This window comes from Odontesthes bonariensis, chromosome 16 (assembly GCF_027942865.1).
Source record: "Odontesthes bonariensis isolate fOdoBon6 chromosome 16, fOdoBon6.hap1, whole genome shotgun sequence".
Taxonomy (NCBI): Eukaryota; Metazoa; Chordata; class Actinopteri; order Atheriniformes; family Atherinopsidae; genus Odontesthes; species Odontesthes bonariensis.
Genome location: NC_134521.1, coordinates 8,485,681 through 8,501,152, shown reverse-complemented (window position 1 = coordinate 8,501,152; position 15,472 = coordinate 8,485,681). Strand labels below are relative to the sequence as shown.

At 42.9% G+C, this 15,472-nt stretch overlaps 1 protein-coding gene and 7 non-coding genes across 8 annotated transcripts; all 8 read right to left on the bottom strand.

The window, feature by feature from the left end:
• Positions 1-277: 277 nt before the first annotated feature.
• On the bottom strand, positions 278-2,127 carry rpl23a (ribosomal protein L23a). Its single transcript, XM_075487656.1, has 5 exons — positions 2,052-2,127; positions 1,139-1,319; positions 757-933; positions 527-596; positions 278-338 (listed from the first exon to the last, which is right to left on the bottom strand). Exons 1-5 carry the CDS (start codon positions 2,119-2,121, stop codon positions 324-326), a joined length of 513 nt encoding a protein of 170 aa, XP_075343771.1. The 5' UTR covers positions 2,122-2,127; the 3' UTR covers positions 278-323.
• LOC142402353 (small nucleolar RNA SNORD42) lies at positions 412-479 on the bottom strand. The gene has a single exon (XR_012773355.1). It is a non-coding gene; the product is annotated as a small nucleolar RNA SNORD42 (small nucleolar RNA).
• Positions 1,019-1,091, bottom strand: LOC142402354 (small nucleolar RNA Z17). Its single transcript, XR_012773356.1, has one exon. It is a non-coding gene; the product is annotated as a small nucleolar RNA Z17 (small nucleolar RNA).
• A 1,167-nt stretch (positions 2,128-3,294) lies between the features above and the next one.
• Positions 3,295-3,367, bottom strand: trnam-cau (transfer RNA methionine (anticodon CAU)). Its single transcript has one exon. It is a non-coding gene; the product is annotated as a tRNA-Met (tRNA).
• A 1,499-nt stretch (positions 3,368-4,866) lies between these two features.
• On the bottom strand, positions 4,867-4,939 carry trnam-cau (transfer RNA methionine (anticodon CAU)). The gene has a single exon. It is a non-coding gene; the product is annotated as a tRNA-Met (tRNA).
• Positions 4,940-5,502: 563 nt separating this feature from the next.
• Positions 5,503-5,575, bottom strand: trnam-cau (transfer RNA methionine (anticodon CAU)). The gene has a single exon. It is a non-coding gene; the product is annotated as a tRNA-Met (tRNA).
• A 1,252-nt stretch (positions 5,576-6,827) lies between these two features.
• trnam-cau (transfer RNA methionine (anticodon CAU)) lies at positions 6,828-6,900 on the bottom strand. Its single transcript has one exon. It is a non-coding gene; the product is annotated as a tRNA-Met (tRNA).
• Positions 6,901-15,132: 8,232 nt separating this feature from the next.
• trnam-cau (transfer RNA methionine (anticodon CAU)) lies at positions 15,133-15,205 on the bottom strand. Its single transcript has one exon. It is a non-coding gene; the product is annotated as a tRNA-Met (tRNA).
• Between the last annotated feature and the right edge of the window lie 267 nt (positions 15,206-15,472).

The following is a 15,472-nucleotide window of genomic DNA, read 5'->3' as shown; positions in this document are numbered from 1 at the left end:
GCAATTCCATAATTCTGTCCTCTATTCCATCCAAAAAAATAGCAAAATATTAATTTTTTTTTTAAAGGTTCACTTTTCAAAGCGTTGTGCTGAACATTCACCAAATACGCCGACTCCCTTATTTTTGCTTGAGGTTTTTAAACCAATAAAAATAATTAAGGCTACCAAAATGTGCTGAATTAGTCTGTTAAGGGTTCTATTCCTTAAAATCAAATCCCAAAGACGAGTTTCAGTTAGTGGAAAAAGAACAAACGTGACAATAACTCAAACAACAGAATCAGTTTGTACAAATATTTATTCTTCCACGAGTCTCTGCAGCCGGTTTAGATGATGCCAATCTGCAAAAGAAAGGAGATGAATTACACGACATGAAGTCACCTGCAGCGTAAACACATCTACAGCTGCACCATCAGGCATCAGTGGTTCCTTTGAATGCATCACACACATTCAGAGCAATTTTAAGTTTACATCACGTGCACTGAACTGAAAAACAACATCCAGTATGGCCCACTGAACCGAAGCTCACCTTGTTTGCAACATCCAACGCGTCGTAATCTGGTGCGAGACGAACGTACGCCTTCTTCTCACCGTCTGGCCTGAGTGGCACGGACAAAGAAAGGAAGCCGGTGAGCAGGAGGTTCACAGGTTTACAGATTACACCTTTAATTTTTCTTAACATTCAGTCCAGACTCTCCAGCGTAGAAAAACTGATCAATCATCTTTTTACTCCATAAAGTGCTGTGACAATCGGCCTACCTGATGAGTGTGTTAACTTTGGCCACGTCGATGTCGTACAGCTTCTTGACAGCGTGTTTGATCTGGTGTTTGTTTGCCTTGACGTCCACGATAAACACGAGCGTGTTGTTATCTTCAATCTTCTTCATTGCGGACTCTGTCGTCAGGGGGAACTTGATGATGGCGTAGTGATCCAACCTTTAGAAACGAATAGATCGTGATCAATTTCAACAAAATCAGCCCAAAAAGTTCAATCGTTTGGTTTCAGACAAAGGCGGTAAGGGGTGCATCAGTAGGTTATGAAGCTGGAATCATGTGTTTTCATACTTTGATCGCTTATTACCATCATGTGCACCAGGTTCGAGCCTCTGTAAACTACAGACATGATGCGGTGATAACTCACTTGTTCCTGCGAGGAGCACTCTTGCGAGGATACTTGGGCTGCCTGCGGAGACGAAGGGTCTTGGGGCGGCGGAAGGTGGGAGAAGTCCTGATTTTCTTCTTCCTCTGGCTGTGTACACCCTTGAGCACAGCCTTTTTGGCCTTCAGGGCCTTTGACTTGGCCTCAGTCTTGGCAGGGACAGCTATGACACAAAAATACCTCTTATTAAGACTGTCTGCCAATAACAGATGTCACCCATAATAAGCCAGAAGAGTGCAAAGAGGACCACTAAGTAAACCCAAAAACTGATCTTACACTGAAATATGAAGACAATCAGACTTTATGCTCATGTCAAGAGCTGGTATCTATCTCCAACTTTATGATAAGGCCTTGAACCTACCTACCTGCTTTTAACTCAAACACTCCAACTGCAGATTAAATATACATATGATTAAGGAGTGAACATTACTTGTTGCAGTCATTATGTGCAGTCTTCCAAAAGGAATTTACTCTCCAGCGACACACACATCTGCCAGCTAATAACCAATGTTTCAGGCAGCAGTTGCTAAAATGCTCACAGGCAGCTGATCTATACACCATACTTAGTAATCACTAAAACAACTTCTACAACTAACAATGCCTTTTTTTCCCGCACCAAACCATGTAGGTAGGAATAATAACAGAGAAAGATGCGATTACACCACGTTTCGTCAGCAACATCAGCGCTCACACATTAGCTTAGCTAGCATCGCATTACACCCATGCCGGAGACAGCCCTCGTTATCCACATATATAAACAACTACGGGCAGTCCCCCGACATCTTTCACAGCAATGTCGATTAAACCTTCTACATCAAGTCTGTGTCCACTTTTAGACGCGTTTATCTCTTTAGAATGGACAATATATTCATTCAAAATGACTAGATTGACGAACCTTCCTTCTTCACCTTCGGTGCCATGTTGAGAAAGGAAGCCTTAACGGGGTTTCTTGCAGTATAATGCATGGGCGAGATCTCAAAACCGTATCGCGATAGCTGACACACTACAACCACTGCGCATGGGCATTGTGCATACGGGTTACTGATTTATTATGGGTGCCAATGACGAAGGCATTAGACACACATTTTAATGTTGCCAGACTCCTATTTTATTTTATATTTATCTTAAATTAAAGTAAATTAAAAACGCGAATATACTGGATTTCTCTTTGGGGATTTCTTATTTGTTCCGTAACCATTTCCTCCTTACCTTTCAGTCTCACGAGTCTTGTCGCTATTCCTTTGCATCTTAGATATTTCCTCCCGATCTTGGCCATCCATCCTAGTTTCCACGTGGAGAACTTCTTCTTCTTTACTCTTTCGATTTTGTCTTCATGTCAGAGATTATTACATTTCAAAGTTGCATTCTTTATACTGCAGAGCATGAATTGCGTTTGCTAACTCAGTGATTATTTGTCAAGGAAAAAGTCAAGCTGGACTTCATTCTTTAGAGTTTTTTGTACACCAATCATCACTGATACGATTGGTGTGCTGAATGAAAATAGCTGAAAACATCACATGAAAACTAAGAAGAGGAATTTCAAATTCAGCATCTCAGTGACACTGACTGTAAACTGTAAGAATTACAGCTGAAACATCTTCAAGATCCAAAAATACGTCTCTTATGATCACTTTTCAAAGTTTTAAAGCTTTAAAAAGAGTGAATATTAGTGTTCAGAGTCACCAGAATGCAGGTTTGACACCTTCCACTTGAAGACTGCAGTGATCCAGCTTCAGAGTGAACTTCCTGCAGCTACAGCCAGGGGGCAACCCTTGCACATCTCACGTGGATTGCATGGCAATCAAATAGGTGGACGGTAGGAAATAAAGTCTCATAATCTGTAGCCACATCCGACACCTTTCAGAGGACGTAAACGGAAAAAAAACGTAAAAGGAAAATGTGGCTGACCAGTTTCAAAGGGGAGCAGAGACTGAAAGACAATAAAGATCTGATTCCAAGGCTTTTCTTAAAGGGAAATAATTCATGTCACCGTAACATGTGTTAAACATCTTTTACAAAAGGTGATTGCACACTTTGCAGTGATCCAGCTTCTGAGTGGGCTTTCTGCAGCCACAACGGAGAGCTCAAAGCAATCAGAAATATGATATAAAGTGCTAGAGAAACCACATCAAAACACGTGCCCCGTGTGAGGCTCGAACTCACGACCTTCAGATTATGAGACTGACGCGCTGCCTACTGCGCCAACGAGGCCTGAAAATCATGTATATGCATGCACTGTCACCATAGGCTCACTTTCACACACCCATTCATTGGTCCTGCAGACTTTGCTAAAGGTATGTGATGCCCACTTGCCCAGCTCACATGAGCCCCTTTCACACTGAGGAAGAACCCGCGTTTAATTCGCGAATTTAGTGTGTCCGCTGTTCCTTTCACACTGACGATCCGGGCTGGCGTGTCAACTCGACTCGCCATTCGACCCGCGTAGGACCCTAGTCTTTTTGCCGAGCCCAGTTTGATGTGAAAGCAATTGACGCGGGATGGACGTGGGCGTGGCGTGAGGAGTTTAAAAGACAGGATGGACAGCTGATTCAAAACAACAGCGACAGGTGAGGACAAGTTTCACTTCAAGTTTTACTCTGTTTTACTTCAAGTTCGAGACATTTTTTAATATGGCCAACTGGGGAGACAAGGAGGTCCGCGAGCTCCTCAGCCTCCGAGCAGAGGACGTTATTTACCGCCACATGTCGGGGATGGTGAAAGATGGACCTCTGCTGGAAGGGCTGGCGAGAAAGATGGGAGGGCGCGGTTTCCCACGCAGCAAGACGCAGGTGACCAACAAACTGAAAGCCATGAGGAAAAAGTTCCATGCGATTAATGACCACAACGGCAGGAGTGGCAGAGGGCGATTTCCTCAACCTGGAAAATTATAGTGCTCTTGTATTCTCCGCATATGTTCTTCGGCGGCATCCCACGTTGTGACCATCCACACCCCGTAAAATAACATCTCCATGAACTGCATATACAATTGCAAAAACAAGTCCTCATGGTGTCCCACCATCGTTGGTTTGAAAAATTTGATGCAGACAGGTGTATTTAACCCTACCTCCGACGAATGGCTTGTGCCTACGTCATTGTACACGTCCAGCATTTTATGTGTTTCGTGTGACGCTCTGCCACTAGGCAACGCCCCCTGAACTCGGCTTCAGGCGACACGGGTCACCTAATACGCCAAGCTTTCACATTGCTCGACGTGGGACGAAGTGGGAATTTGGACCCGCTAAGGTAGCGGATCTCAGTGTGAAAGGGGCTATGGATTGCATGGCAATCAAATAAGTGGATGGTAGGAAATAAGATCTTCTAATCTGTAGCCCCCTGTGACACCTATGGGGGGAAAGAACGGCAAAACCGAAGAAAAATGTGTCTGACTTGGCAAGTTTAAGTAGATAATAAAGGAAGCAGAAACTGAAAGGCGACACATATCTGATTGCAAGAAATCTCTAAAAGAGCGATGGTTCGAATCACCATAACTTGGGTTTGACACCAGGCGACAAAGGCGACAAAGATCTGATTGCAAGGCATCTCTAAAAGAGAGATGGTTCGAAGCCCCATAACTTGTGTTTGACACCTTCCACACTTTGGAGTGACTGAGCTTTCTGCAGCCCCAACAGAGAGCAATCTGAGCCACTTGCGCCCAGCAAGTTTCCAGCTGTAACTGAGGTGAAGTGCTATAAACAACACATCAAAACACCTGCCCCGTGTGAGGGTCGAACTCACGACCTTCAGATTATGAGACTGACGCGCTGCCTACTGCGCCAACGAGGCCTGAAAATCATGACTATGCATTTATTGTCAGCCTAGGCTCACTTTCACACACCCATTCATTGGTCCTGCAGACTTTGCTAAAGGTATGTGATGCCCACTCTCCCAGCTCACATGGATTGCATGGCAATCAAATAAGTGGATGGTAGGAAATAAGATCTTCTAATCTGTAGCCCCCTGTGACACCTATGGGGGGCGAGAACGGCAAAAGCGAAGAAAAATGTGTCTGACTTGGCAAGTTTAAGTAGATAATAAAGGAAGCAGAAACTGAAAGGCGACAAATATCTGATTGCAAGAAATCTCTAAAAGAGCGATGGTTCGAATCCCCATAACTTGTGTTTGACACCAGGCGACAAAGGTGACAAATATCTGATTGCAAGGCATCTCTAAAAGAGAGATGGTTCGAAGGCCCATAACTTGTGTTTGACACCTTCCACACTTTGGAGTGACTGAGCTTCCGAGTGGGCTTTCTGCAGCTCCAACAGAGAGCAATCGGTGCCACTTGTGCCCAGCAAGTTTCCAGCTGTAACTGAGGTGAAGTGCTATAAACACCAGATCAAAACACCTGCCCCGTGTGCGGGTCGAACTCACGACCTTCAGATTATGAGACTGACGCGCTGCCTACTGCGCCAAGGAGGCCTGAAATTCATGAACATGCATGTATTGTCAGTATAGGCTCACTTTCACACACCCATTCATTGGTCCTGCAAACTTTGCTAAAGGTATGTGATGCCCACTCTCCCAGCTCACATGGATTGCATGGCAATCAAATAAGTGGATGGTAGGAAATAAGATCTTCTAATCTGTAGCCCCCTGTGACACCTATGGGGGGCGAGAACGATGGTTGTTGTGGTGTGAGGAGCAGATCTATATAGGGAGTATAGGGAATTACTTACTGAGTCTGGTCCTTTATTTATTTTTATTTTTTTTCGTTAGCACAAGTTTCTTGTGTTTACCTTGAATAGGGATGGCTCAGGTGATCCTGAAACATCCCATAGTTAAGCTGCTATAGGCCTAGACTGCTGGGGGGCCTCATCTGTCACACCTTTCCTCACTTTACTCTCTTTATGTATATGTGATATTATTGTGGTCATTAACTCGTGTTTCCCTGTTCCAACAGATATCCTTTGAATGGTGTTACAGTGCCGCCGCGCCCCCCCCCCCTTTCTGTCTTCTCAAACCCCAGCTGGTGGAGGCGGATGGCCACCCTTCCTGAGTCTGGTTCTGCCAGAGGTTTCTTCCTGTTAAAAGGGAGTCGTTTCTCTCCACAGTCGCCTCAGGCACGCTCAGGCCGGGAGATTGGACCGAAAAACAAAAAGTTTTCAGTGTAATCTGTTGGTTTTCTTAGCTAGGAAATTGTTTTTGAATTGGCTCTATATGAACAAATTGGATTATTTTATGAATTATGATTATTATTAATTAATTGAATTCCAATTGGCTTGAATTGGACTTACTATCTAAGTGCCTTGAGATGACATTTGTTGTATTTGGCGCTATATAAATAAAAATGAATTGAATTGAATTGAACGGCAAAACCGAAGAAAAATGTGTTTGACTTGGCAAGTTTAAGTAGATAATAAAGGAAGCAGAAACTGAAAGGCGACAAATATCTGATTGCAAGAAATCTCTAAAAGAGCGATGGTTCGAATCCCCATAACTTGGGTTTGACACCAGGCGACAAAGGCGACAAATATCTGATTGCAAGGCATCTCTAAAAGAGAGATGGTTCGAAGGCCCATAACTTGTGTTTGACACCTTCCACACTTTGGAGTGACTGAGCTTCCGAGTGGGCTTTCTGCAGCTCCAACAGAGAGCAATCGGAGCCACCTGTGCCCAGCAAGTTTCCAGCTGTAACTGAGGTGAGGTGCTATAAACAGCACATCAAAACACCTGCCCCGTGTGAGGGTCGAACTCACGACCTTCAGATTATGAGACTGACGCGCTGCCTACTGCGCCAAGGAGGCCTGAAATTCGTGAATATGCATGTATTGTCTGCATACTTTCACACACCCATTCATTGGTCCTGTAGACTTTGCTAAAAGTATGTGATGACATGGCTTGTTGAGCACGTAGCTAATTGTTCAAAAGACCTGTTGTCTGGACAACAGGTTAAACAATCAACTCACAAGTTTTTTTTATCTGGCTTTCATTCTCATTTTGAAGGTTTGGGGAAAGTTGCAAAAGAGGTAGTTTCACGTGGGATTAACTTGAATGAATTGTCCCATGTCAGTCTATGTCATGAGAAGGAGAGTCTGCAAAGGTGCTTTTGTCACACAGCATATTCTATTATGTTAGCGTGATGAACTTCCAAATCCTTTGTCATGGGTCTTGGCCAGGGTGCCACTTGCTTATATACTCACTTTCACACACCCATTCATTGGTCCTGCAGACTTTGCTAAAGGTATGTGATGCCCACTTGCCCAGCTCACATGAGCCCCTTTCACACTGAGGAAGAACCCGCGTTTAATTCGCGAATTTAGCGTGTCCGCTGTTCCTTTCACACTGACGATCCGGGCTGGCGTGTCAACTCGACTCGCCATTCGACCCGCGTAGGACCCTAGTCTTTTTGCCGAGCCCAGTTTGATGTGAAAGCAATTGACGCGGGATGGACGTGGGCGTGGCGTGAGGAGTTTAAAAGACAGGATGGAAAGCTGATTCAAAACAACAGCGACAGGTGAGGACAAGTTTCACTTCAAGTTTTACTCTGTTTTACTTCAAGTTCGAGACATTTTTGAAGATGGCCAACTGAGGAGACAAGGAGGTCCGCGAGCTCCTCAGCCTCCGAGCAGAGGACGTTATTTACCGCCACATGTCGGGGATGGTGATAGATGGACCTCTGCTGGAAGAGCTGGCGAGAAAGATGGGAGGGCGCGGTTTCCCATGCAGCAAGACGCAGGTGACCAACAAACTGAAAGCCATGAGGAAAAAGTTCCATGCGATTAATGACCACAACGGCAGGAGTGGCAGAGGGCGATTTCCTCAACTTGGAAAATTATAGTGCTCTTGTATTCTCCGCATATGTTCTTCGGCGGCATCCCACGTTGTGACCATCCAAACCCCGTAAAATAACATCTCCATGAACTGCATATACAATTGCAAAAACAAGTCCTCATGGTGTCCCACCATCGTTGGTTTGAAAAATTTGATGCAGACAGGTGTATTTAACCCTACCTCCGACGAATGGCTTGTGCCTACGTCATTGTACACGTCCAGCATTTTATGTGTTTCGTGTGACGCTCTGCCACTAGGCAACGCCCCCTGAACTCGGCTTCAGGCGACACGGGTCACCTAATATGCCAAGCTTTCACATTGCTCAACGCGGGACGAAGTGGGAATTTGGACCCGCTAAGGTAGCGGATCTCAGTGTGAAAGGGGCTATGGATTGCATGGCAATCAAATAAGTGGATGGTAGGAAATAAGATCTTCTAATCTGTAGCCCCCTGTGACACCTATGGGGGGCGAGAATGGCAAAACCGAAGAAAAATGTGTCTGACTTGGCAAGTTTAAGTAGATAATAAAGGAAGCAGAAACTGAAAGGCGACAAATATCTGATTGCAAGAAATCTCTAAAAGAGCGATGGTTCGAATCACCATAACTTGGGTTTGACACCAGGCGACAAAGGCGACAAAGATCTGATTGCAAGGCATCTCTAAAAGAGAGATGGTTCGAAGCCCCATAACTTGTGTTTGACACCTTCCACACTTTGGAGTGACTGAGCTTCCGAGTGGGCTTTCTGCAGCTCCAACAGAGAGCAATCGGTGCCACTTGCGCCCAGCAAGTTTCCAGCTGTAACTGAGGTGAAGTGCTATAAACACCAGATCAAAACACCTGCACCGTGTGAAGGTCGAACTCACGACCTTCAGATTATGAGACTGACGCTCTGCCTACTGCGCCAAGGAGGCCTGCAAATCATTAAAATGCATGTATTTTCAGCATAGGCTCACTTTCCCCCACCCATTCATTGGTCCTGCAAACTTTGCTAAAAGTATGTGGCTCGTTGAGCACGTAGCTACTTGTTCAAAAGACCTGTTGTCTGGACTAGAGGTTAAACAATCAACTCACAAGTTTCTATATCTGGCTTTCATTCTCATTTTGAAATTTTATGGAAAGTTACAAAAGAGGTAGTTTCACGTGGGATTAACTTGACTGAATTGTCCCATGTCAGTCTATGTCAAGAGAAGGAGAGTCTGCAAAGGTGCTTTTGTCACACAGCGTATTCTATTATGTTAGCGTGATGAACTTCCTATCCTTTGCCATGGGTCTTGGCCAGAGTGCCACTTGCTTTTCTAAAAGAGACATGGTTGGAATCCCCATAACTTGTGTTTGACACCTTGCACACTTTGGAGTGACTGAGCTTCCGAGTGGGCTTTCTGCTGATCCAACAGAGAGCAATCGGTGCCACTTGTGCCCAGCAAGTTTCCAGCTGTAACTGAGGTAAAGTGCTATAAACAGCACCAGAGCCGGACGGTAACGGAGTACATTTACTTGAGTACAGTACTTAAGTAGAATTTTGAGGGATCTGTACTTTACTCGAGTATCATTTTTGGGGAGTACTCATGACTTTACTCAAGTACATTTGAGAGGCAAATATTGTAGTCTTTACTCCGCTACATTTCTATCCATAACCGTGAGTAAAAAAAAACAAAAAAAAACAACCTCAATTTGTCGTTTCCCTCTCAAATGTGATTGGATTGTGCAGGCATCACTGATTGGGACAGCCTATCAGCAATCACCTTCAGCTTCCTGCCAGTCAACTCCATGGTCAGATTAGATGAGAGAAACCATGGACAAAACAATGGAAGAAGACGCAGCAGGTCCATCCCGGGAATGTGCCAACCCGTGGCCCCACCTCGCCAGACTATTTCAATTTTCTGAACAAGTTAATGATTGTTTTCGCTTCAAGTGTTTGTTCTGTTTACCAAAAGAGAACTTTATCACCGCCTACAAAAATTCATCCTCCAACTTGCGGAAGCATGTCAAGGTACGTACATTGAAATAAACTTCCTTACATTTCTAAGCTAGATTCTAGCTACAGAAAAGTGCACTAAATGATTGGCTATCTACGATAATGCAGCTTTTTACATTCTCGGTTACGTTTGAGTAGTCGAAGCCACATGCACCCGCCAATTTGCCACCTGTAGCTAGCCATTCAGATTGCTAACTTTGGCCTGACAATAGTGAGCATAAGCCGAGACAAGCTAATCGTGTAACACCTGCTGCAAGACAGAAGCCCATAACATCAGTTACGGTATTTTTGCTTTGTTCCGCTGCACTTTAGAACGCTGGAATTAAGTTACAGCGGAGTTAAGGCCATGGTTACGGCACTCTACCTTTGTTTTACCGTATACCAATGTTAAGATAGGGTTCGAGCTCTTTACTGCGCTGGAGTCAGAGCCGGCCAGTGTTGCCATAGTTACTTTGAAACAGTAATCCGACTACTGACTACTGATTACTTCTTTAAAAAGTAACTTAGTTAAGTTACTGACTACTTGCTTTCAAAAGTAACTAAGTTAGATTACTTTTAGTTACTTTCAGCAGAGGCTGATCCCCCGCCCCTATTACATGAAAATGACTACCAGTTCTGCCAATACTCACTTTATTGACATGCATTTTAACCGGAACATCAAAAATGACACTGGCATTTGCAAACTTTTTCTTGAAATAGGCTTACACGTTTTTTAAATAAAAAAAAAATAAGACAGTCTTTCTTGACTTTACTTAAAATATAAAAAAAACCTCTTACGTAAAAAAGTAATACATAATACCTATATTGAACATCCCTTGAACCTGTAGTTGTCTAACATTAGAGCAGCAAGAAGTGGTTTTATGAAACAAAAATCAAAATACTCTTTCTTCACTTCATTTAACTGAAATACTCATTACAAATTAAATGTTTTTTTGACTTCATTAAATCTAACTTAAATACTTCTTATAAAAAATAAAGCAGCGTTTCTTGACTCAATTTAACATAAACACTTCTTTAAAAAAAAATACAATAGACGTTCTTGACTCCATGCATTTAACTCTGATTGCATCTATCTATGAATTACGGTAACACTTAAGTTATATTGAACATGTAGTTGTCCCGCATTAGAGCACTGAGCAGCAAAGAGTGGTTTAACAAAACATCAGTCATTCACTCGCAGCGATGCAGACAAACTGACGGTCATAACACGTTACCTGCTGATAATTATTGGCCCAAGCCAGTATGACAGTCTAGTTTTTGACCGAAAAATGTCACGTTTATCCACTCGTTGACCAATAAAAGTTTAAACAAACCTGATTGATCGTCAGACCCATCGCTTTGCAGAAATGTTTGTGTGCTAGTCGCCTACAACTGCAGCTGTTACTGGATTACCCAAAGCTACACCTGACGAAGTATACATAGATAAACACCCGTACACTCATTCAGATGTCATAGAAGATGTAATACAGTACAAAGACGTTAACAGGTCATCTTTGAGTCATCAATTGCGACCAGGTAAGATAAACAGCTAGCTAGCCCTCTCCATAGCACTGCCTGAAACGTAGGCTATATGTTATAAAGTTAGCACGAATAGCTAAACCTATCAACTATCGTCTGTGACAGGCACTGATGAAAACTGTGGTTTAGATTGGTGTACTTATTTAAAATGATTAGGGAAAGTGAGTAAAATGTAACACATGATATCGCTGGTGTTTAACATTTTAGTGGGACAGATCAGTTTTACTGGGTAGGTAGATGTAAAATAACGAGTGACTTCAGGCGAACCCCGCTCCCGTCGCGGACACTGATATAACTCATAAGAAAACGAAATTATCCCAAATTATTTCAATACAAATGTATGGTTGTAATAATCGTGAATATATGTTGAAAAAAGCCAAATATATGTTCCCCTGAAATGCAGAAATAGTAACGCACGATGTTTTAGATAAGTAACTTCAATCGGACTACTAGTTTTGAAATAGTAGTTGCGTTAGACTACTCGTTACTGAAAAAAGTAGTCCGACTACAGTAACGCGTTACTAATTAACGCGTTACCGGCATCACTGGAGCCGGCCCAAGGCATATGCCAACTACGCGGTCGCTTAGGGCCCCCACGCCACCAGGGGGCCCCAGAGAGCACCGAGACGTTGTGATAAAAAAGTTAATATATACATGAAATTAAAATAACATTGAATAATTTAAACGAAATTGTATTACACCAGAAAAAAATTTATTTTGACAAAATACTAATACTAGGTTAATTTATGGCTCCTGTTAGCTGCTGCCACCGTTGGGCAAAATTATTTAAGTATTGTATTTATTATTTAAGTATTTAATTTTGATTACAACTTTATTTTTCTGTAAGATAATGTGAATGTCATTTGATTCTGTTTTGGATTTGGATTTTTCGCACAACATTGCACATCTGAAAGAAATTAAACTATTTAACGTGTTTACTATAAATGCAGTCTCCAGCCTGCTGATGTTACTTTCAAATAGTTAAATTAATGAGCCATACTTATACATCACTCTTTATGTAGAAGTTAATTAAACCATATTTATGAGTTTGCTATCCCTTTAAAGTGCTTATGAAACGAATTTTAATTGTTGGAATTTCACAGTTTTTGCTGCTGATTCTAAAGGTTCCAAGCCTTGCGATTAAAATGAGATATTGTCTGGATAATAATTTATCCGGGAAGTCATGTTAAAACGGGCTCAAAAGGAGCCACATTTTGTCTTTTTGTGCGAATTCTTTTTTTAATGCGTGACGTCATAGGGTTGACACAGAAGTTCTGGTAGTCTAACTGTAATGGCGGCATCTATGGCTAAGACATCAAAGCACGGTGGAAAATATTGTGTTGCTGGAGGAACAAATGGTGTTAGTTGCAAAAATAGCAGCTTCACTGAAGGCATCTCTCTGCACATGTTTCCCAAACCAAAAACTACTGGAACTGAGGCTGACAAGGAGAAGGCAAAGACGAGAGCACGGTGGATACAGTTTGTACGGAGGCATCGTCGTGATTTTGAAGTGTCCTCAACATCCGTGTTGTGCTCCGTACATTTCCATCACAACGGTTTCACTAAAAATGTGGAGATCGCGGGAATGGTTGGGAATAGGAGACGTCTTTTAGCTGAAGCTGTTCCAACTATTGACATCGCTGGACCTGGTGTGCCGACGGAGACTGTCCCTGCTCGAACTACTGCTCGGGCGCGAAGACAGGTGAGTCTGAAATTTCCAGATCGGACATTACTGGACTTGTTTTTTTTATATATAATAATGTTCGCTTACTGTTCGCTTCTGAGAGGCAAGTGTCGACCACTGCTATTGGCTGAGAGCACGGTGGATCGTGTCACTGCGTGCTGCCTGCCGATAGCTGCACCTGAATTGCTGCTCGGAAGCAGGGGACTGCTCGCTTTGCTCTTCGGTCTGCACACATATCCAGCTAGAATTGCTGTCTGGTCTCTCCGGTGATTGCGCCGGCTACGACATCCGAGGCTCCGTGGATCAGTCCTACCGATGGCTGCTGTCAGTCGTGCCGAGGCCGGGTGCCCATCTCCCTGCCGCCGACCCGTGAGGATCCGCAGACGGGGCCGCGCATTGGAGGATCTCCGACCCGTTAATCCACGCCATTGTTTATTAAGCTTACATTAAAACCATGTTATTATCACATACGTTTTTTTTAAGTGGCTGGATTTCAAAGTGCCCCTTCGTTAGGTTTCAACGTGTCAAAGACAGCGCAGCAGAATGCCATATCTGCCAAACCGGCATGTTCAAATCTTTTCCAGTTTACCACAGCAAACATACACTATTGTGTCATTTGATTGATAACATCTTAATAATAATCAGCGTGTAGTAGGAGCGATGGCTGTTTTGTGCCGCCGATCCTGTGCCGAAAATGGTAACTTTCTTTCATTTCCATTACCCATACGGGAGGTGCAGAGAGCCTCTACAATATAGATATTAAATCGATTTGTGTGGCTTAAATTCAACGAAAGTTTTTCCACATAATGTTAGAGGTGTGTTCTTTCGACCTGCTGATGTTTGTATCAGAATTTTGTTTCCTTTATGAGATATAAGTCCATCAAATGTATGTTATTTTCGCAGCCAGCCATACTAGCAAATAAGGGAGTCAACCCTATGACGTCACGGTCACTTGGCCAATTTCGCACCAAAGGCCACATAATTCACACTTTTAAATGGCTGTTTCAACAAGTTATGGCCGGAAAATTTAGTTCAAGTTGGATTGATGGTTTTAGAAAAAAACAAAAATTTCATTTGAATGATAGATGAACATTCGTTTCAGTTCATCTTTAAGGTTAAAAACAAGAATGACACCTGTATAATGTAAGATGATTACAAATAATGCTAATGATTGTGGGTCCGTTACACACATAACAGTGTAGCATATGGAATAATGAGGCATCTGGAGCTGAGGTGATGGTAGGGGGGCCCCAAATGAAATTCTGCTTAAGGCCCCATAAAGGCTTGGGCCGGCCCTGGCTGGAGTTATGGTGTTATGGTGGCTAGCTGCCTGCCAATCTGAACTCACTGACAGAAAACAACACGAGTGGGTTGCTATGCTGCATGTATAACACGGTCAGGTTCAGAGGTGTGTCAACTCAGAACTCTGTTATATTGCCTTCTTTGCTGGTTTAGGTTCATTGATTTGCTTGATGAAAAAACACATACATACAATTGTTAGCTGAATTTTCTGATATTTTTCTGAAATTACAAATTTATGTAAGCTGAGCATTTGTTTTAATGTTCTTGAGTATACTGTGTGTTTAACAGTCTGGTTCAAATGTGGATGCAAAAATCCATTAAAACTCTAGCAGAGGTTTGTCAGTGTTGCCATTGTGCTATTGCCTTGCAAGTGAGAAATGTTAAATAAAGCAACATGGGAAAAAGATGAAAATGACTTGATTTGACTTTCAATTCCTTTTACATTCTCCAAGGTATTAACATTAACATTTTTCATAACTCCATGTAGGACGTTTCTATACATAAATGTAAGCACTGTGGCAGTAGTAATGCAATATTTAGAAAATGTACTCTTGTACTCTAGATACTCAAGTACTTTTAAAAACAAGTACTTCAGTACTTTTACTTAAGTTGACATCTGACTGTAGTACTTTTACTTGAGTAAAACTTATCAAGGGGTATCTGTACTTTTACTCAAGTAAGGAAGCTGTGTACTCTGTCCACCTCTGAACACCAGATCAAAACACGTGCCCCGTGTGAGGGTCAAACTCACGACCTTCAGATTATGAGACTGACGCGCTGCCTACTGCGCCAACGAGGCCTGAAAATCATAAAAATGCATGTATTGTCACCATAGGCTCACTTTCACACACCCATTCATTGGTCCTGCAGACTTTGCTAAAGGTATGTGATGCCCACTTTCCCAGCTCACATGGATTGCATGGCAATCAAATAAGTGGATGGTAGGAAATAAGATCTTCTAATCTGTAGCCCCCTGTGACACCTATGGGGGGCGAGAACGGCAAAAGCGAAGAAAAATGTGTCTGACTTGACAAGTTTAAGTAGATAATAAAGACTGACGCGCTGC